The 22,456-nt window shown below is 46.5% G+C and overlaps 3 protein-coding genes across 7 annotated transcripts; all 3 read left to right on the forward strand.

The window, feature by feature from the left end:
* The first annotated feature begins 606 nt into the window (after positions 1-606).
* On the forward strand, positions 607-3,088 carry pigv (phosphatidylinositol glycan anchor biosynthesis, class V). The gene is made up of 3 exons (XM_084702302.1): positions 607-910; positions 1,112-2,275; positions 2,468-3,088. The coding sequence occupies exons 1-3, from the start codon at positions 848-850 to the stop codon at positions 2,762-2,764; spliced, it is 1,524 nt and encodes a 507-aa protein (XP_084558428.1). The 5' UTR covers positions 607-847; the 3' UTR covers positions 2,765-3,088.
* A 158-nt stretch (positions 3,089-3,246) lies between these two features.
* Positions 3,247-12,007, forward strand: LOC146300394 (uncharacterized). 4 transcript variants are annotated; one of them, XM_084702300.1, is made up of 16 exons: positions 3,247-3,432; positions 3,797-3,916; positions 4,080-4,241; positions 4,348-4,437; positions 4,539-4,675; positions 4,818-4,932; positions 5,019-5,132; positions 5,270-5,396; positions 5,490-5,557; positions 5,648-5,726; positions 5,815-5,941; positions 6,058-6,094; positions 6,281-8,741; positions 9,716-11,502; positions 11,649-11,751; positions 11,845-12,007. In XM_084702300.1, the coding sequence occupies exons 1-16, from the start codon at positions 3,382-3,384 to the stop codon at positions 11,949-11,951; spliced, it is 5,685 nt and encodes a 1,894-aa protein (XP_084558426.1). In that variant the 5' UTR covers positions 3,247-3,381; the 3' UTR covers positions 11,952-12,007. The 4 variants fall into 4 exon arrangements, with proteins under 4 accessions (XP_084558426.1, XP_084558424.1, XP_084558425.1 ...); XM_084702298.1 differs by having other exon boundaries at positions 3,248-3,432; positions 4,536-4,675; XM_084702299.1 differs by having other exon boundaries at positions 3,248-3,432; positions 4,536-4,675; positions 9,719-11,502.
* A 328-nt stretch (positions 12,008-12,335) lies between these two features.
* zdhhc18a (zDHHC palmitoyltransferase 18a) lies at positions 12,336-20,762 on the forward strand. Of its 2 annotated transcripts, none has more exons than XM_084702304.1 (9): positions 12,336-12,922; positions 13,322-13,482; positions 13,754-13,903; positions 14,179-14,316; positions 14,496-14,547; positions 15,174-15,276; positions 15,400-15,512; positions 16,408-16,510; positions 18,538-20,762. In XM_084702304.1, exons 1-9 carry the CDS (start codon positions 12,906-12,908, stop codon positions 18,877-18,879), a joined length of 1,179 nt encoding a protein of 392 aa, XP_084558430.1. In that variant the 5' UTR covers positions 12,336-12,905; the 3' UTR covers positions 18,880-20,762. The 2 variants fall into 2 exon arrangements, with proteins under 2 accessions (XP_084558430.1, XP_084558429.1); XM_084702303.1 differs by having other exon boundaries at positions 12,337-13,034.
* Positions 20,763-22,456: the final 1,694 nt, after the last annotated feature.

Below are 22,456 nucleotides of genomic sequence, written 5' to 3' on the forward strand. Positions count from 1 at the left end.
ATTATGTAGCTCATATCATGTAAATTCCTCTTCCTTTTTGAGGCTCGATGAATATCATTTATTCAGTATGAAATCTTTATACTATATGTTCCACGTGGTAAGAATAAATGTACATTAAATCTTCGTAAGATGTTTGATGGTTTTGTTCCTGAATTTGCAGTGTCTTGTGCCATGTCAACAGCACTACCACCAGACAAATACGGTATTGATTTGAGGACATAATTTGCAGTCACAGTACTTTGCACATTTTTCACACACGAATAGTGTGTGACTTGTTACGGGAACTGCAGTGGAAACGATACCTCACGATGAGGTCATGAGATCAAGTCCTCGTCTTGTTTTCGATGGAAGGACGTAAGAAGGTAGGGATCGATAACGCGTTGTTGGCTTGGAGATTACCACAGATTTCAGTCATTATGGACGGTTTTGGGGCCCTCTTAGGTGAGATTGGGGGGTGCGTTATATTGGTAGTCCAGAGAGACCATATAATGAGTTGAACTATAATGGGTTGAACCGTTAAGGTATGCATTAGCAAAAACGTGATCGAAAAATCCTGTTTTGCCATCACTGTGATTTTTGCGCAAGGGCTTTTATGTTGAAAACCACTCGGAACGATTCCACCGGAAGTAAATGAACTGCGAAGTGTGCTATTAACCGGTTCATAAGGAAAGGTTTCATCATTTCATTAGCTAAGAAACGGATCTATCAAATGAAATAACCGTTTTCCATTGAGAAGTAGGATACAGCGACCATAATATACAACGCGAGCATGATGAATTTGTCCTACAGGCTTAGCTTGTTATTATGATGGATAGCTAGGGTAAAGAGATGCAGTCTTATCATAACAATGGATGTAAACACCGTCCTGCAGTTCGCCACCTTCTCTCGGGGCGTTTCGTTATTGTTACAGGTTAGATCTCCATATTTTAGTCTTTGTTGTGAGCCTGTAATTGTCTATTTAACAATGCTGTTGTAGTACATGCCCAGTCCCATTTCATTACTTTTCTATAATGTCAATAAATAATGTAGGCTACTGTCGCTTACACGAGCCTAGCTGACTTTTGTGAAAGCCAACTCGTGTCTCTATTTCATTTTCATATGCTTTTTTCAGGCTCTACTTAATGCAGCGATTCCAGATCACGATGCTGATGCATTCAGCCCTCCGCGTGCAGAGGAACCGCGCTTCCTGGACCCAGCGGTGGAATGGTTATTTGGCGGCCTCTCCCGATGGGATGCAGAACATTACCTCTTCATCGCTGAGAGGGGCTACCAGTACGAGCACAACTTTGCCTTCTTCCCCCTGCTCCCTGTGGTACTGCGGGGGCTGGCAGAAACACTGTGGCCCCTCAGCACCTGGTTGACTATGAGGGGGCGTCTGCTGCTGGCTGTAGCTCTAGGCAACAGCGCTCTCTTCCTGCTGAGCGCGGTAGCGCTGTACGCGCTCGGTCGAGTAGTCCTACAGGACAGACGTCTCGCCCTTGTGTCCAGTCTGCTTTACTGTCTGACGCCTGCTAACGTTTTTATGACTGCGGGATATTCCGAGAGTCTGTTTGCTGCTCTCACTTTCGGTGGCCTCTTTCTCCTGGAGAAAGGGTTCACCCTCAGAGCGTGTCTGGCCCTTGGTATAGCCACAGCCTCACGCGCCAACGGGCTTGTGAACGTCGGATTCCTGCTGTATCTGCCTCTGCAACAGGCGCTGTCCCAAATCCGCGCACATCGTCAAACCGCGGGAGGAAACGGCCGAGTCTTCTACTACACTTGGGTTTCCGTTCGTCTGCTGGTCACAGCTGTGCTGGGTACAGGGCTCATCGCTCTTCCTTTCTTTGCATTCCAGTACTATGGGTACAGGACGTTCTGCACCCCCTCCCTCTCCCCGCAACAGATGCCCCCCGTTCTCCTGGCGCTGGCCGAGTCCAAAGGCTACAGGGTCCCCGACGAGAACGCCCCCCCGCCCCTGTGGTGCCTACGCCCTGTCCCCCTCCTCTACTCTCACATCCAGGATGTGTACTGGGACGTGGGCTTTCTGCGCTACTTCCAGGTCAAGCAGATCCCCAACTTCCTGCTGGCGTTACCCATGGCGACCCTGGGCTCCGCGGCGGCCTACATGTACTACCACGCTAACACAGACCTGTGTCTGAGACTGGGGCTGTGGTACGGGGGCATGTACCTACGATCAGACAAACCCACACCTGGGTTCTACAACCCCAGAGTGTTTGTGTACATAGTGCACGCCACTGTGCTTCTGGTGTTTGGAGCATTCTGCATGCATGTGCAGGTAAGGCTTGGAATAAACCTGTAATATAGAGTATGCTATTATAACTGTACAACCTGTACACATTTTTTTGTTAATGTAGAACTCGAAAGCATGAAAATAAAAAAATAACCAATTCAAGTGTTGACTTTTGGGGGGTTTAAAAAATGCTGTTGGTATGGTCGTTTATCATTCTCTGGAATGTTATCTCTGCAGGTGTTGACCCGGTTTTTGTCCTCGTCCTCTCCGGTGCCGTTCTGGGTCAGCGCTCAGCTTCTCATCCTCAACGAGCCTCTCATCCGACGAAGCACATCCTCCTCATCCAAGAGGCAGCAACAGCACAGGGCAGCCAACTCCAGTTCCTCCAGGAGTCTTGCACCTCATAACCCCATCCTGGCACTAATGCCTCACTGGAGAACATGTTCCCTAACCACGCAATGCATCGTGGGATACTACATCTCCTACTGGTTGCTTGGCCTGGCACTGCACTGTAACTTCTTGCCATGGACCTGAATTACTGCACTGGACTCTGTGACCCTTCCTATACAAGTTAGGGGTCACAGTATTTTTACTTTGCCACTGTTATGATGAGGGCATGCTGTAGTTACCATTAGAATGTATATTTTGAAGAGGAATGTCATATCATTGTACTTATCCATTAAGGAACCATGGTGGTGGATGTTATTAGTAAATGCAGATTTCTTTACAAGATAAATGTGTTAAATAGACTTTTGGTTGTATGTGAAGGCACAAATAATGTTCCACAGGGTTAAATTGATATCCTGTTATTGTAGCCAATGCACTTTGTCAATAAACACATTTGAATAATTCCGTTCATTTTGGAGTAGTTAACTGGTTGCTTCGACTTGTTGAAATGGTCACTGGAACTATTAAGTTTAAAAAAAAAATGGATACCGTGTCTGTCTAATGTACTGGATGCTGCGTGCTCGATGCTCACTCAAGTACAGTACAGTCAAAGGCAGTCCAGTTTTTATAAATACGTTCAGTTCCTGTTGCCATAACGACGAAGGATTTTCATGAAGTTTGACGAATTATTTAGCTAGCAGCGTTGCTTATAAGATAGCCAGCAAACGTTCTCACATTAGCAAACTGTTTAGATTTCAGAGTACATGACATTTCAACGATATGAAAGCCTGGAACATGCCTTAGGGGATCCAAAGGTACCACTTACAAAGATGTCTGGGCTTGCAAATAGTATCCTGCATAACCACAAGATATAGCTATAGCCTATAGCCTATTACTGTAGCACTGGCGACGCCTGAGACATAAACGCTAGGCCCTACTAGTTGTTTAACTAGTGAATTAATTGTGTCATGCAGTAGCCTACATTTTGCGTAATGTTAATGACTTCATAAAATATACGGTATATATATTGATCTGTCTTTCAAAAATATAGATTTTTAATAAAAACTAATATCTACTGTACCCACCAATCTGTTTTTAAGTCGTTAAGATAAGTTTTTTAAGTTACGATAAGTAATTTTGCCTACTGTACTGTCTACTGTGCATGTCTCTGTATTTTAGAATGGTGAAATCATGAATCCTTTAAGTACCTCAAACCCAAATCTGTCACTGTGCGGAAAGATACCTTTGAACCCAACAGGAGTCCCCACTATTTTTCACACATCTCGCCTCTGCCAAAGGGTGAGTGCTGAGATTGGAAAACAAATGTATTCTTGTTTTTTTTGTTTTTTCATTTCGCTGGAGGTTTTCAATAAAATATAATACTGTTTGTAATTCTGATAATAGTACTCAACAATTATTTCTCAAGCACAATTTTGCTCAATTTTATTTACATGTGCAACAGCTTGTTCAACCAAAGGGAGGATTTGATCTGACTGACCCCAATGGCTACAAACTTCCCTCTTTGTACAACAACCTAAATGATCCAAACTTGAAGACGTACATGAACCGCAGAGACATTCACAATCATCTCCTTACAAATGGATACATAACCAAAGATGACAAAGTCAGTCATCAACACTCTTAGAAACAATTCAATTTGGAACAAATCAAGAATATACAATAACGATACAATCAGAACCACATTTAAATTACGTGTTGTGTATATTTAGGTGATTTGTTCTATGAAGGAATTCAACAAGTACAGGAACTACCTGGCTGAGGTCCAGCTGGACTGGGACCAGAGGTTTAGAGCTGAGCAGGTAATCAAGTTTCAATATCAAATGATCAAATGAAAGGTCTGACGAATAGGGTGTTGATAGACTGAAAACGTGTATTTTCCCATGTGTTGTTTTGCCAGAAGGAGCTGGTCAGGATGCTTCTGTTCATGCAGAGAGACGGGAAGCTGTCTTCGGACGTTCCCATAACGGATGTGATGGAGAGGATTCTGTTTGAGGGCAGAGGCGTGTTTACACTGGAGTTCCGTAAAGCCAAGAACAGGTGAGTGAGGGGTGAAATAATGTACGCATATGGTCTCAGGGGCAGAGATGAAAGAGGAAGGTAAAACAGACTGAATGAAGCCGTGGTTTAAGTCATGGTTGAGGAGTATGTGTCAGTTTGACCATGTGGATGTTGTTCCCAGGCCAGAGAGACTAATAGGGACAGGAGACTGTTCTTGTATACAGCTGCCAAAGATCCACACCCAGAGTGCCTTCTACAGCAGTGAATGTAAGCACTTTCTAAGCAGATCTGAGAAGGTAAGGCCAACGAGGAACCAAACATTCAAAGAAATCTGGAAGATGTCATGAATATTTCAGACTAAACAGCTTGTTCATGTTTGAAGGCGTGCAGAACGAAGGGACGTAACATACTGAAGGAGGTGATTGCCGAAGTGCAGAGGGAGATGAGGCTGGAGAGACTGAAGTCGAAAGCTTCCCAAGAAGAGCAAGATAAAAAGGTGGTTCACGCTCCCCCATTTGCTCTCTCTTCCAGTTCAGACAAATGACTTCAAAGGGATCGTTAACCTTAAGCATGCCTTTCAAAATACCTCGTTCAATTTCGTCAGTGACTACTATAAAGTGTTTTGACTTCCAGAAACAGAGAGTGTGCAAAGGTCGGACGGTTGAGAAACTGCAACGCCTGCTTGAGCCCGTCTCTGAGATGAACGGCCATCTGACCAATGTGAGGAACACCATTCTGCAAGAGGAAAAGAGCAGATCCTGTGAGACACTAAGGATTGACCTCACCATCGCAACATGACAATCACTGTATGAACACACTGGACCGACTATGGGTTGTGTTTTATCCTTCTAAGTGACCGGCATCGACCAGGTGGCGAGAAGGCCAACACTCACCAAGCTAAAGCCACTGCCAAAAATAAAGGTTTGTGAAGTTGAAATCTATAACCTGCTGGCATAGAAGTAGGTTAGCTGTGGATAAAGCATAACCAAGATTGGATGTTTGTCATTTTAGAGGCACTCTGGATTTGGTGATAATATGACTGATTACGTGAGCAAGGATACATCCATTTTTCTTCAAACTAACATTAAAGGTGAGTGTAACACACCAAGAGATCATAAACAGACTTAAATGTCAGTCAATTATTGAAACAGTTGATTTTAATGTGCACTTTTTACCAGCATGTCCCGAAGTGTCTCGGACAAAATCTGATTTATCTGTGTTGGCAAAATGTGGTAGTGAAGTACACAAGGACTCCACTGAACATTCCAGTAACCACATACACACCACCCTGCAACATTCTAAGAGGTGACTCCAACTGTTGTGCATCATTTTTAAGATTGCAAATTGGGCCAGAATGTAATAAATCAAATGTTTCTAGTTCCAAGTTTTTTCATGACCTCATTCTTATTAATGTATTGCAGGGAGGTGGACCATATGGAGGGACAATCTAAGACATCTGTAAGTTAAAACAAATAGTTTACTCATAATTTTCACCTATACTGGTTCTGTCATTAAGGTCAAACATGCCAAACATGCATTTGCTTATCTGTAGATTTAATGAAAGTTCTAATTGTACCTAATCGTGTTTAAATGCCTTGGCATCCTACGTTAGGCTCACACTTGTCATTTGTTTCATTTGAACAGGTTTCCGCTGATTGCTTCTACTCCACTGTCAGGAACATCGTGACATTAGTTGTGAAGGAAGTGAATGGAATTCTGATCCCGGCCATGCAGAGTTTTGAGTCCAGACCTGCAATGAAGAAGAACAATGCTGCCCCTGAGAAATCCCCAGTGGACATCCTTGACTGTGAGCACCCTGTGTCTCTCTCTGTGGACCATGAGGTAGCGTCCAGTCTGTGTGTGCAGTGCTTCTCTAGAGAGCAGGAGGACAGAAGGAGGTCAAGATCTCCCAGCAGCCCCACCTCTGAGTTACTGTATCCCGGCCTCATAAAAGAGGCTGAGAGGATCATATGGGAAGTCATTTGGAAGTCAGTGAATGCTGTCTTGGCAAAGAGGAACTGCACTGAAATGACACACACTGAAACTGAAGAGGCTCAATACAGAAATGTTGGAGAGGATAACTTTGACAACGTATGCACCCTGACCAAGTGTGCGAGGGCTGCATTGACAGCAGAGGGCAGTACTGTACAGTTCGGTTCACATGCACATATACCCAGCCAGGTACAAGCAATGACTGAAAGTTCCAGTGATTTAAACAGTCTAGTTAGAGAGACATGCCCCAGCCAAAACAAATACCTCCCAAGTTTTTCCAGGATTGACTTATTGTCCAAAGAACTGGTTGATGACATGCTGGAGAGGGTGTGCTCTATAATTGCTAAGGAGAAAGTGAAAGTCGTCTCAGCTGTTGAGGATTCCAAGGCTAGCGTTCCATCGTCCAGCCGGTCGTCAACTTCCTGCTCCTGTGACCCCAGGACCAGCAGTGAAGCTCTGTGTTGTGTCTCCTGTGGATTGAGACTAGAAATCCAGCGGGCTGATGAAGACGTCAGCTCCGACGGCAAACTGCTGGGTGGACAGTTCACCTCAAGGTATGCCCGCTCATGCCATCCGTCAAGGGAAACCTCAGCGACTGTGTCTTACGCTGACAACATGGTCGGCGGTATCTTGCGTAACATCGAGGAAGACACAGCTGAAAGCACAAACGATCCCGCCAAAAATGAGCACAAAATGACGCCAATCCTTCGAGGCACACAATCACAGAAATGTGGAAGTCAGATGAGCGATACAGCCTCACAGAGTCCAGGAGACAGTCCACAGCTCCCTTTGGAGTCAGATCCAAGGCAAGAGGCAGCCAGGGTTTCTTACAGAGTGTTTGAGAAGATCAAAGAGAATATTTCAACATTAGGACAGGGCCTCGTTCAGCCAGGGAAGGTCAACAAAGAGGTGGAGGATGTCCTCATCCTTGGCATTGTTGAAACTGCTTTAGAGAAGCTAGAAGACATTACCAAACAGGATAAACGGATGAACTTGAACTCAGAGAAAAATACAATTGAAACTGTCTCAGTATCTGTCCTCGACTCTGCCTCCAAAACAGCTTTATACTCAGGTCAGACTGAGGTGACCATCGCCATCCCTCCCCAGCCATTGTCATTTAAGTCCCTTCTTACCGACTCATGTGGGTCACAGGCCGAAATTGTTTCAGACAAAATACTCGGAAATTATGTTTACGAGGTTCAACGGTTGTCAAGTCAGGAGCGTTTGCATAACTCAACAGAACAAGCGGAGGCTGTGTGTGACACTCAGCACATGGTTGAAGATATCCTCCGAGTGCTCAAAGCCCAAGGAACTCCCATCGTTCAGTATGAACCCAGGACCTTCGACCGTGTGTCCTCTTCCCTTTCTCAGGCCATGTTCAAGCACACGAGTAAGACCGCGCTCCATACCGAGTCAAACGAACCCCCTAGATGGCTCACCCCGGACGCGTCTCCCGCCCCGCGTGCTGCCACGGCAGATTGGGGCCAGTCCAGAGGCATGCTCCCGAAGCTGGCCACGTTGAAGGCACAGGGCCCGCGGGGGACACAGCTAAAGATGCTAAAGGAATGCAGGTCACACTCCACAGCTCTAACCTCTGACGATTTGGCGACCCCGTCCCCCCATATTCCCCACGACGTGCTGGTTGGACAGAGAGTTGACGTGGAGGTGTCATCCCCTGCGATGGTCGATAGGAAGGATTGGGATAAGAGAGGTTTGGGAGGGAGGGTGATAGAGCCGCCACAGACTCAAGGTCATTTCTCCAGCCGTGCTCAGGCTTCAGAGAAGGTGACACACGATGGAAGTATCTGTGCAGGAGAATGGGAGCCAAAGCTGTCAGCACCTTCCGTGCTCCTCCTGCGATCCACTGTAGAGAAATTGGTGAACAAGTGGATGGATCATTTCAGTGTGGAAGACCTCTTCTTATCTGCGTCAGAGGAAATGGAGCGTCAGGGTTCTAAACTTTGTGACCTGCTTCAGACATCAAGTGGGCAGACTGAGAAGGTCCCTGGAAGCAGGGAGGTCGCCTCGCCCCACCTCTGTAACCTGGTGACTCAGTCTGTGATGGGCTCTTTGCAACTGGATCACTCACCCCACGCTCCGACAAAAAAAGCAGGTGTGTAAACAGTGACAACGTACAAGTGAAATGTAAAGAATTCTGATTTCGTTTTTTTTCATAGTAGTTTTACACCCTGTTTATAGGCTATGTCCCTTCTAGAAAATACCCCGAAATACTTCGCCTTTGTCATCTAATTTGGGTTGATATGGGATAATGCTTTCGTGCCTACTGGCAATTACACTGGTTTTGATGGGACGCAGTAGGCTCTGACCCCCAAACAGATTTAGAGAAGTTGGCTTCGAGCGTCGATTTGTTACGCATTGCACGTATAGTTCTCTATGACGACATAATATCGATATTATCATATTGTAACAGCAAACATTTACTCTGAGGGGATTTACCGCCCACTGCTTTCTTCATCCATCCGCCGTGACTGATTGTCATACAGCGGACTTTATTTGTGAGGTATAATGACTACAAGAATACCACAGGTCTCATCTCAAAATAATAACAAGTCTGTGTGACAGTGGGCGACACCCCAGTCACGCCTCTTGGCCGCAAAATTGCGAAAGTATTAATACCAGCAGCTTCTCCGAGTTGGTAGTTCCGGGTTTTTTTCTCTCACTCAAAAATCGAATTTGTTACAATACGAGCAAATCAATGCGAAGCTATTTAAATCTGCTACAGTCAATACTTAGTTCATAACTGCGTAGTACTACATTTCATGTAAATATATCAAAAAGAAAAGTTAAAGAACCAAGTTCTATTTGCATGAGACATAAGGAAAAACCTCGCAGCTGTTTCTGCTTTTGATTTTGTGAAGTAAATATAACAGTATATGTCGGAGTGAGATATTCACAACTCCCTCCCTCCCTCCCTCTCTCCTCTCTCTCTCTCTCTCTCTCTCTCTCTCTCTCTCTCTCTCTCTCTCTCTCTCTCTCTCTCTCTCTCTCTCTCTCTCTCTCTCTCTCTCTCTCTCTCTCTCTCTCTCTCTCTCTCTCTCTCTCTCTCTCTCTCCCTCCCTCTTTCAGTAGATGTGGGGCCTGTCATGTGGCCTGCATGTTCCATGAAACCAGATCTTCCTTGGTCTGGAAGTGCACTAGGGAACCCCTCAGGGGAGCCTGCATCACTAGTCAAGGCACCTGTGCAGACTGAACACTGCCACCACAACACCATGGACCAGGGGCTAAGTGTCCTTACGCCTTTGGACTCTTCAGCTCAAGAGGAGCCAGACACGACCTGTAAAAAGCCGGCATGGTTTTATGTCATTGAAGCCCAACCCGAACCAGGACGGGGAATATCGGCTCCTGAAAGCCTGTGTACATGTCTTGAGTATCTTCATTCTCTGCCCATTGAAGTACTTGAGGATATAGTGTCGTCCTTAATCGTCAACATCTACTCAGATGGGGGAGACTTGCACACGTGCTTGTCCAGTCCTACCCTGAGTGACACTGCCGTGGATCTCATCGACGACGTCCTGAATGAGCTGAAGATCTCTCCAAACGACGTGGTTGTGTGTGGAGATCTCGTCATGCCCGAGTCTTGCACATTTGAGGTGGCGCAGAGCGTCCACAGGGAGTTACTCAGCTACAGTGGCTCACACGAGAGCTTGCGACAAGCTGTTTCCACAAGCAAAGATCACATGGTGAAAAAGATTGCCAGCTCAATTTCCTTGGAGGTGTCCAAAGTGGCAGGCAGGATAGGTGCCGTTAACCTCGACGATGCCCCTCCCTCACCTGCTCCTGGAGTGGACACGGATGCTTCCTTGGTGTCCTGTCCAGCATCAAACATATCTGAGGACATTGTTCTCAGAGTCCTGGACATCATACCGTTTAGCCGAGCTCCAGAAGCCAAGTGGATTGGTCTTCAGGGCTCCACCGACTTGAAGAGAGACCTCCTTGACGCTGTCATGGTGGAGCTTTTGACCAGCCCTGTGATGCTGACCCTCAGCGTTAGCACGGCGCGGAGGTGGCGCCAGCCGTCCCTGGAAGAGCTGGATGGTGCTGCCAGACACATATACCAGAAGATGGTGGATCAGTGTGGCTCCGAGGAGGCGCTGGAGAGTGCTCTGAGGCTTCGAACCAAGCTTGTCAACGCAGCTCTGGCTAACACTGTGGCCAACGAGGTGTACCAGCACTTTTCCGATGAAGAGTTTTACTCTGCAACTACCCGTGACCAAGCCACCCATATGGATGAATGCACCGTTGCAGATAAACGCCTGTCTTACGCCAGTCGCGGTGTGTGCGCAGTGAACTGCAAGGCAATGTGGGAGATCATCTACAGATTGCTTCAGGAGTCGTGTCCCAATATGCTAATGGAGGCGCAACTCATCCGTTATTCTCTAGAATCTTTCTACAGCGCACTTGACCGGCTGTCCAGGTGCGAGGAGCTCAAAGTGTGCTGGGACGAGGCTGCGTGCGGTGCATGTCGCGATCCATGGGCCACGGATTTCATCACGAGCCGTGTTCGTCAGCGTAGCAAGGAGAGGATGGGCTCTGAGGTCCGGCTGGGCCCGGCCCTGGATCCCCGGGACAAGGCCGTCGTTCAGTGCGTCGTGGACCTCGTTGCTGAAGAGACCCTGCTGTTCATGTCGCACCATCATGACATCAGCATCCCTGCAGCTGTTTTATTGGCTAAGGATGACACATCGCCACCTGGCAAGGAAGATGGAGACAGTATTGAGTTCACACGAAAGGGTCTTCTTTCTGCAATAAAGGGCTTTTTCGGTTTGAATAAAACCGGTACCCCGTCCCCGGTGGATCGTGTAGTGCAGTTTCACAGGAGAGGACAACACGTTCTGAGTGGGAAAATAAAAAAGGTAGGCCTACTTGGTTTCATATCATTTGAAGACTTTCTGAACTGTACCAACTTTTCCTTTCATGATTCTCTGTGTAAACCTCGTTAATAGTATATTACTAAATCCTCTTTAATAGGTGTTTAATTGTATTTTTTTTGTCAACACAGCGTTCTCGGAGAGGGCGTTTTATCACACTGGAGGAAAGGAAAAGCCGGCTAGCGGAACAGATGAGGACATGTGACTCTCGGATGTCAAACATGTCAGACCCAGGTTTGACATTTCTTTTCAGCCTGTTCATGGTGGTCACTGTGTGTAAATGTTCGAGTGCGCCTCATGCAAGCCCTATAATATTAAACCTTTCAGGGTGCACATCTGAGCGACAGCCCGACAGACATCTGAGGGGACGTTTTGGATGGGTTCTCTCCAAGCTTGTGTGTGCTGAAGACATCTACTCTATGGATTGTTTGTGATGTTTTCATCCTGGAAACCTTTCGTGGAATAGCTGTGGAAGGAAAGCATTTAATAAAGGGATTACTTTGAGTAATGTGGTGTAGTGCTTTCCCATGTTTGTTCTTAAGTCATATATTTCCATTGCACCCGTTGTCAGTTACCAGTTACCACAAGTGGGCAAGTGACATTTCCAGTGTACTTGTGCTAATGCGGTACGCTTTGTTGCTACTTGCTAGTGTTATACATTTACATGTACTATACATTTCTGGGATACTAAAGTTTACATTATCCCCCCGCAAAAAAAGTGCGTTCATTCAATAGGTGGGTTGGGTATGTGATATCCCTCTTTGGCTTATTGATTCTCACCCAACCCCCTCTATCCAGTTACTGCGCAGGTGTACACGTCACGGATCATGTTTGTTAAATGACACTGCCAGCCAGCTCACCCACAGTCAACCTTTTTTTAAACACAGTCTAGTAGCGAGCTAGCAAACGTAAACAGTTTGTGGCCGACAATGAAAGAGAATTAAACATTTAAAATTAATGGATTTACTTGTACTGAGGTTAGCTAGTTTGACTGAATAGTAGAAGGGCACTGGCAATCAACAGAACAAGGTCGTCGTATTTAAACCGAGTTGTGGAAGGCGAGGGATGTCGAGACGAGAGGGTTAGCTAGCTAGGGTTAGCTGGCTAGCTAGCTGGCCAGGTTGGCTGGTATTGAATATCAAAGGATGTGTTAAACCTGCTTTAGCTAGTGTTCCATCTCCAGCATGGTTTTAGAGATCAAACTGGAGGTCGCTTTCTTGTTCGCAATCTAGTGTAAGGCTTGGTAGGACTACTACAGTAAGTTAGTGGATTGTTGGAATCATGATGAAGAATTGTGAGTACCAGCAGATTGACCCACGGGCTCTTGTTTCAACACCTTCATCAACGCTACCGTCCACGGACACAAATGGGCACAGGCTTCGAAGGAAATGGGAAGTATTTCCAGGCAAGAATCGATTTTATTGCGACGGACGGGTCATTCTCGCCAAACAAATTGGGGTCCTACCATTGACACTCTGCCTTATCGTAGTGACCAGTGGCCTTTTCTTTGCGTTCGAGTGAGTAACTACACCAATCCAGTTATGACAGCTAGCTACTCTAGCTAACTAGAATCACTGTCCTGTCTTCTTATGAGCCTCGTTAGCTTTAGAACTTTTTAGCATATCCTTAGCTATACGTATATCTATGGTGAACCATATTATAGTCATGTGTTCGACTGAATACTTCCTAAATGTACCACGGTACACTCTGGTCAGCCCTATTGTTTGAAGCCAGCTACTGATCTACTGGGAACTGTACTTGAGAAGGGGAACACATTCACAACATCCGCTGTTTTTATTTGCAGCTGTCCGTTCCTGGTGACCCACCTGACTGTGTTCATACCTGTGATTGGAGGGGTATTATTTGTGTTTGTGATCGTCTCACTGCTCCAGACGAGCTTTACGGACCCGGGCATCCTGCCGCGGGCCAAGCCGGACGAGGCAGCCGACATTGAGAAGCAGATAGGTAAGAGAAGGGCGTCATGGGGTTCGCCATCTGGGGGTTGATTTGAGCAAAGTGCTTCAAACAGTGCTTACTGAATAGCCCCACTTAAGACGATTACTAAATGTCAGCGCTGATGTAGAGAGCATGTAACGCGTAGCATGTTTGTCTCTTCTGCGCTGTCTCTTGGTTAACAGTATGACAGTTTCTCTAAATGTGATATCCGTGTAGATTGTGACTGTCATGTGTGCATGTTGGGACAATGACCAGTACCTCTGTTCCCCCTTCATTAAAGACACCACGGGTTCCTCCACGTACCGCCCCCCTCCGCGCACCAAGGAAATCCTTATTAACCAGCAGGTGGTTAAGCTGAAGTACTGCTTTACCTGCAAGATGTTCCGCCCGCCACGGACCTCTCACTGCAGCCTCTGTGACAACTGCGTAGGTAAGAGAGGCGTGGCCTGTTTCATATGTAAACATTGGTAAACAAAGCCAGGGCCTTGTTGTGTTTTGGTTGCCTTGTCGGGCTTATCTGTGGTGTGATGCAGTATTGTCGTTGAGATGATTCTGCTGTTGGGAGTTTCTCAAACAGACACTTTCTTGCCCCAAGACCTGTTTGACTACTCAAACTACACTCCTAGTTCCTGATTATCTGCTGTACGTAGCAATGGACGTGCTGTAACTGGTTTTCTGAAATGATTGTCTCCTGTTTCCCCCCAGAGCGATTCGATCACCACTGCCCCTGGGTGGGGAACTGTGTTGGCAGACGCAACTACCGCTTCTTCTACAGTTTCATCATCTCTCTCTCTTTCCTCACCTCCTTCATCTTCGGCTGTGTCGTCACACACCTCACGCTACGTACGCACACGCCCGCTCATCCACACTTTAGACGTACACACTTACTCACACACACACACACACACACACACACACACACACACACACACACTAGCAGCACACATGCATTTGAGTGTTTCCATGAAATGAGCCGTAGCGCGTAGCGGTGTTGGTTTGATGGATGCTTCTCTCTCCTACAGGCTCCCAGGAAGGCAAGGGCCTCATCGCCGCAATCCAGGAGAGTCCTTCGAGATATCCTTTATTTACCGGCACATCTTTCCAACCTGGTTTCAGTGGCTGTGACTTGGACGCCGTCGTCATTGCTTATCTCCTGCACTCGTTAATGCCCTCTGTGTGTGGAGCTGCGGACGGAAGCGTTGTTTAAATGACCGCTTATTGACCACATGCGTCTTCCCCACCGCCTGTTGCCGCAGCACGTTTCCCCATCTGTTCCCTGGTCAGGGTGTTGACGGGGCGTTTCATCCTGGCTGTAGACTGGTTGTAAGCCCACTCCCTGCTAATAGGATGAGCCCCCGAGCCTTGCCCGCACACACGCTTGCCTGGCCTTAAGTCACGGCTTTCAGGCAGATGCTAGTTCATCAGCTCATTGAGGCGTGACGCCGCAAGTCCCCCTGGGATGATGTCACTGGCTAGACGGGTGCGTCGCACACTCTGTGTGATTGCGTGGGACAGACTGGGTGTGGCGTTTTGATTTCACTTCAGTGTTACTGAGCTAGTAGTGCGATTTGATGTAGCCTGTGATAGTTTGTATGTCGCTGTGAAACGTCCTCGATTTAGAAACGATATAGACATTTGTGTGATGACCATGTTGTTTTGGCCGGCCGTGATTTTGGCCTTGACTTGGCCCCCGTTTGCACCGTGGTGGAGCTGGTCATCTGTTTCTTTTCCATCTGGTCTGTTCTGGGCCTCTCGGGCTTCCATACCTACCTAGTGGCCTCCAACCTCACCACCAACGAAGACGTGAGTCATGACCGACACCACCAAGAGCCCCCTGGGCCCCTCGCCTACGACAAGTTATAACCCTCAAAGAGAGATCTTGGGACTTGTAGTTACTGTTGGCTTGTTTGGGTGTTTCCTGGTCAGATCAAAGGCTCCTGGGCTAGTAAGAGTGACCCGGAGGAGACTGGGAATCCCTACACTTACAACAGCATGGTGACTAACTGCTGTGTCACCCTGTGTGGCCCTCTTCCTCCCAGGTCAGTAGAGAGGAACACTGCTGCCTTCGTCAGCCATGCAGGACAGTCGCCTTCCATATACCCTTATAAGCATTGTAACCTCTAAACCCATATACCCTTATAAGCATTGTAACCTCTAAACCCATATACCCTTATAAGCATTGTAACCTCTAAACCCATATACCCTGAAAAGCATTGTAACATCTAAACCCATATACCCTGAAAAGCATTGTAACATCTAAACCCATATACCCTGAAAAGCATTGTAACATCTAAACCCATATACCCTTAAAAGCATTGTAACATCTAAACCCATATACCCTTAAAAGCATTGTAACATCTAAACCCATATACCCTTATAAGCATTGTAACATCTAAACCCATATACCCTTAAAAGTATTGTAACATCTAAACCCATATACCCTTAAAAGCATTGTAACATCTAAACCCATATACCCTTAAAAGCATTGTAACATCTAAACCCATATACCCCGAAAAGCATTGTAACATCTAAACCCATATATCCTTAAAAGCATTGTAACCTCTTAACCCATATACCCTGAAAAGCATTGTAGCATCTAAACCCATATACCCTTAAAAGCATTGTAACATCTTAACCCATATACCCTGAAAAGTGTTGTGACATCTTCCATATACCGTTAAAAGCATTGTAACCTCTTACATTTACATGTATTCATTTAGCAGACGCTTTTATCCAAAGCGACTTCCAAGAGAGAGCTTTACAAAAGAGCATAGGTCACTGATCATAACAACGAGATTGTCCCAAACATTGCAAGTAGCCCAAACATGAAGCATACATTGTGAAAAAGCTAAACAAGTGCTAAACAAGTGCCAAAAGGGAAGACCCAATATACCCATATACCCTTAAAAGCATTGTGACACCTGTGTTTTCCAGCCTGATCGATCGGCGAGGCTTCGTGCCCCCGGAGGAGGAGCCGCCGGCGGGTGCCCCGGACGCCGAGCCCCTCCCCTTCATGGCCAAGAACGACACAAACATGGTAGGAGGCGCCACCTAGTGGCCACGTCCTGATCCACTCCCTCCTAAGCCCAGGGTCCCCTGTGTGCCTGCCCTGCCTGAGCCCTCCACCCCCCCCCCCCCTCCTCTGTGCCCCCTGCCCCTCCCTCTGCCCCTAGACGGAGGCCCCTCCATGACTTTGTGCCATATTGCTAAACGTGAGGGATGCTGTTGCTGTGCACTTGAACCCTCATGACGTCCATGCAAACGGATGGACGTTTTGCAAACGTTAACTGAGCGTTTACTTGAACCGACTCCACTCGTGTCTGCCTGCCTGCCTAATCTACCTCTTTGTCGAGTTGTGAGTTTATACAAGTGCTTTGCTGAGCAGACAAGTTGTCATTGATGACTTCTTTAAATGTGTTACACGGGTGAGGGTAAATTAAGGGATTTTACAGAATGTCACCAAGTGTTTTGTTTTATGGCTGTAGACCCAATGTGTTGTTGTGTAAATATTCATCTGGGTCAGGCTTGTGTTCCTATACATATGATAATCCTGCCACCAAAGAACTGTCGATTTTGGCATTTGAGGTGTTCATAAACATACCGCACTTTATACCAAGTCACGTTTTGAGATTAATCACATTCACTTATCACTGTTATGAGTTGCTATTATTTCTTTATATACTTTTGGAATATATATCTTAAATGTGCATCTATTTCTATCTCAAATAAAACATTGTTTTTATTATGATTTTGCCGTTTGTCCCCAAATTTAATCTCAGATGAATGCTTTCAAGCTTTGTTAAACTTTCCTCCATTACTCCAGAAGCATGTGTTTTGTTCAATACGGTACGAGGGCTGCCTAAGTACATCAATAGGAGGAGTGTGTTTGTGTTTGTGTGTGTGTTTGTTTCCCTCCCTTGTGGAGCCCAGTGTTAACGCCCAGCTCTGATGTGTATCCTCCCCTCCACTAGGAGGACAACTGTCAGGACTTTGCTCTGTCCTGCACTGCCTAAAGGGCTCTCCCGCATGTGCGAGAGGAGGGTAAGAACGAGGGGCGGCGCTCTGAGCCGTCCCAGTGCTCCTCTGCTCTCCCCACGGCGTCCCTCACTCACGGCCGTGTTCTCAGCCAGTGGAGGGAGACGGGGTAGTCGTAGGCCAGTCGTTTTCACCTGCGTTTGGGGGCATATACAGTACTGTGCTTAGGCACCGATAAGAAAGAAGTCAAAGCAAAAAAAACAAACAAAAAAAAAACGCTTTCAAGAAATAATCAGATGAAAAGACTGCACGCAGCATCTCAACAAGGCTGTTTTAAACTGCCACACAAAAACAGCGGACAATAAATATTGACAACAAATTCATGTAAAAAAAAATATATATACTTTGGCACAGTACTGTATAGATATAATGTGTATATAGATGTAATGTGTGTGTGTGTATATAGAGATATAAGCTGTGACTGCTGAGGGCGCAGGCTGAGGGGAGAGGTGTAGTGGTGATGCTGAGCTGTGATGTTACCTGACCACACCTGCATGACTCCCTTCAACATGACTCTCACACCTCCATCTGCATAACTCCTCACTTCCTTCCTGCTGTCTGGGGTGGGGGGGGACTTCTCTGGTGTAAAGAAAGAAGGCCGGCCTTTCAGCTAACTTACTAACCCGATGGTAACCCAACTCCTGGCCTATATTACCTGACACCCTCAACGGAAGCAAGACCAAGGGAGAGAGACTCGTCTGGGTCTGGTCATCTGTGTGTTTTGTGTACCATGCTGCTGTCCTGTGCTTGCTGGGATGCAGACGTCATAACTCCGCCGCCATTAAACGTCTCAGAGCAATGGTCCCGACCTTGCGACCACTCACTAACTCTTTTGTGAAAGCTTCTTTGTTACGGGTTAGCTCATTTCCATAACGCTGCCGTCTGATCGTCACCTTCTCTGCTTGTCATCAACACCACCCTCTCTGTGTCTTGTCTTTGTCTCTCGGTTGAGTATGTGATATATTCAGCCTAGATTCTGTTGTTTCCTTCCTTTACATGATCATTCTCTCTTGTTTCCTCACCGCACAGTGTACTCAGAGAACCAAGGACCTCCTGGGGAGAGTGCTTCACTCCTTCCGTCTCCAGGGGATGTGTCCCCAGGGCTCCCCCAAGACCAGTCCCCTGGGCCTGGCCGCGTCCAGCTCCCCTGACCCCTCCTCCAGGCTCCCCTCGACCGGGTGCTCCAGTCGGCAGGACCGCCGGCCCATGGACTTCCTCTGCCCTCCACTAGGTGGCGGCAGCAGCAGCAGGAGAGCCTCCCTGCTCTCCTTGAACCCGGCCTTCAGGCTGGCCAGGCCATCGCCGTCTCTCAGCCGCAGCACCCTCATCCTGGGGGACACGCCCGACCCCGGCTTCCTCTCGCTGCACTGAGCATGCTCCGTGCCCACAGTGAGGCGGGGCCAGAGACCTCTGCCCTCGGCCGATTGGAGCGTTAGGCAACACGGGCCCAAACCTAATGAGGGGCCTCTGTCGGAAACAACCAGTGACTGTCTCGCTTTAGCTTTGTCTTTGAAACTCAGGACTTCAAAACCAGTTTGTCCTATGGTGATGTCATGCCTTCCCTTTTGTGAATGACGTGAACTGGTCATGACGAGAGCTTAGTAAGACTGACAAAGCACAATGAATATATCATAAGACCGGACATTTTTTGTAGACGCAAACGTTTTGTTCCATGAAGCCTCAAGCCAAACATTCCTTTGCGGGTGTTCCAGCATCCTAACTCACACAGGAAGCAGTATCCTCTGCCTTTGTGTACAGTCGTCAGTCCTGTTACCTCTTATGCAAACCATCAATACACAGGCATAGGTTTGGTTTGAACATTGGTGGGGACAAAATATTTGTGTTCGCCCCATATACCTACACGGCCCCTCCTCTGACAATGATAATTGGTGTTAAAGTTTTAACGGCCTCTTGATATGGTAAAGTTCAAGTTTCAGGTGTAGTGCCATTTAGTATTTTATTTATACAAGTACATGTCTGTACAATCCGCCCCTAAACCTCCCCTTATGCACAGACTCAGTCAGGAGTCGGCCTGTTGTGGATGGATGTGTTCAGCAGGAACCAGACCAGCGTCAGTGGGACCTTAATGTTGATGTGTGGTGACTTGTCACAGCTGCAGGCATTGCCACGCATGTTCTGCCAACAGCAGTTGGCATGAATGCTGAAAGCAGGCCAAACCCACGTTGATGGTTGGGAGGACAAATGTCCTTGGAGGTGTGCTGCCGGTCAGGGGGGGCTGCTGTTCATCTGGAGGCTTTTGCCCTAAATCCTTTTTCGTTAGGAACAGAAGCGACTTCGAAATGTTTTTATTTTTTTATCTGTGTATTCGTTGACTCTCTGTGGGGATATTATGTGAAGGAGAATGTAGGAATGTGTGGAGAAAATATAGGTTTTTACCATCTGTGTGTAATGATATTCAGGTACTTAGTTTCTGATGGAACAGGACATGTTACGTACTGCCTGAGCTGTGAACTAGCACACAACATGTTCATGTGTTCCAGATGAAGAGTTCAGTCATGGCATTTCAAGTCTTTAGTAGGTTTTTATATTCAGTATTCACGTGTGCTTGTACTACAACTTGAATCCAAAACATATTCACCACTGCCTACTGAGTTATTTCACAGACCGGTTAATACACATGAACTAATATCAGTTTATTTTACTCTTTCTTTCTTTCTTTCTTTCTTTTGACCTGTTACAACAGTGTGAATGTTACTGGTATAGCATTATGAGTATTTCAAGTAAAGTTCTAGAAATGTAAGGTGATGCCACTTGCAGGCAGAGCAAGTTGTCATAAAACCTTGAAGTGACCTTTGCCTGTTTTAGTGGCATGAAATCCAATCCCCTAGTCATTTATCAAGGGCTTCTTGTCTTTTACGTAGAGTTGAGGTATCTCAACAAGCCACCAGGGGGCGAACTCTGCTATAGATAAAACACTGAGTTACAGTCAGATGCAGGGCAAAGTTGTGGTGTGGGTCCTAATGCCTATTTTTTTTATGGATATTCTATTATTAACCATATATATAATATATATATGTTGTGAGTGGAATAGAACAAGACCAATGTGTGACAGGTGACTGTTTTGTGTGTGTTCTACACATCACCTTCTGAAATCCAACTGGTTGGCCTTCAGGTGTTATCTGGGAATGTTCAAGCTGTGCTTGTGTGTCGTTTGTGTTTTTCTACTTGTGGATTCCAATCACGATAAACAGCGGTGACCTGAATCGATGCTCAATAAAACACTGTTGCTTTGAGTTCTTTGTCTTATTATAATGTTGTCTCTGAAGAGATTTATTTTCCAATTCCGAAATATTGTTTTTGATGGATGGATACAGTAGAAACATTGACACAGACAACTGTCAAATACAACTTTCCATCCAGCTGATTACGTTTTGGATTCCATGACTAACTTGGCCAGAACACTACACTGCTGTCAAACTGTCCAGTCCTTTGCGTGTCGGTTCAGGACACAACTTTAGAGAGGGTACGATTCCCTGTGAGTCGGCTGTCGTCTGGTTCCACTGCCAGATTTACATTTAGTCATTTAGCAGACGCTCTTATCCAGAGCGACTTACAGTAAGTACAGGGACATTCCCCCTGAGGCAAGGAGGGTGAAGTGCCTTGCCCAAGGACACAACGTCTGGCTGTTTGGCACAGCCAGGAATCGAACCTGCGACCTCCTGATTACTAGCCTGATTCCCTAACCGCTTAGCCACCTGACTCCGCCTGACCTCTGCAAGATCCCTGCTGGAAGCCAGGACAAAGAAAGTGTGCTAGCCACATGGTCTGGCTCAGCCCCCCGCTAGCTGACGACAACCAGCCGTCTCTGAGAATGTTGTTTGTGGGGCAGGTTTCGATTCTGGCACATCGAAAATGCACATCGCACAGATCTGTAGATATGTGCATGGCTTGTGATGGGGCATGCAGAACAACTCATTAGCCTCTGTGGTAAGAGCTGTGAGTATGTCGTTTGTAGACCAAAAGACCTTCCTGGGGGAAAAGTGGAGAAAGATTAAGTATGAAAGTAAGTAGACGGGTTATGAAACAGCCCGACTAAACTGGGTAAATTACACGTTTCATCCTTGGAGAATTTAGGGCTGAACTACACTTAATGTTAACCACAATGTCTGTCTGCGCACGCCTGCTCGCATCCATACCACTTCCTGTCAGCCCAAAAATCTGCTTCTCTCTGCTTTCTAAGATTAATTAATGCCTGTTCAGAGGGGGGAAGACCAACTAGGGGCAGACTGGCAGGCTTCTGTCCCAAACATACCTGGGTTTGAAATGGTTAGTTGTACCACATTTCACAGACCACATCCTCCTAATGTGCGCCTAGAAGACCCAAGGTGAATATTACGGTGTGGTTTGCAAGCTGTGGCTTCACATGCACTGAGTCAAGAGATTGTTCTTGGTGTTGTACTGTAGACATGGACGACTTCTAACTTATTATTACCCAGGATTAGGCTGAATCATTGTCTTTTTCTTTTCCAGATTGCAGTAATTGCAGAGGATTTGGGGAAAAAATATGATTTGAAGTCAGCTATCTCTCTGTTGTACGGTGTGAATCAATCCGGAAACAGGTGCGGGGGTCAGATGGCTGAGCGGTTAGGAAATTGGGCAATTAATACCCGGCCCTGCAAAATGACGTTGTGTCCTCGGACAAGGCACTTCACCCTACTTGTCTCGGGGGGAATGACCCTGTACTTACTGTGAGTCGCTCAGGATAAGAGCATCTGCTAAATGACAAAAGAACACCTTATTTGTTAATGGCTCCAGTCTATTTTAAGAAAATCAATTATAGTTCCTGCATTGGGTTACTTGAATCACTCTGTCATAGCATACACACCCAAAACAGACCACACACTAAGATATAGATCCCTGTGACTGTTTAACTTCATCTGACATCATCAAAGGCCTTCACACAGCAGTATATCAATCCCACCACGCA

Source organism: Hypomesus nipponensis, chromosome 2 (genome assembly GCF_054491055.1).
Source record: "Hypomesus nipponensis isolate SF chromosome 2, ASM5449105v1, whole genome shotgun sequence".
Taxonomy (NCBI): domain Eukaryota; kingdom Metazoa; phylum Chordata; class Actinopteri; order Osmeriformes; family Osmeridae; genus Hypomesus; species Hypomesus nipponensis.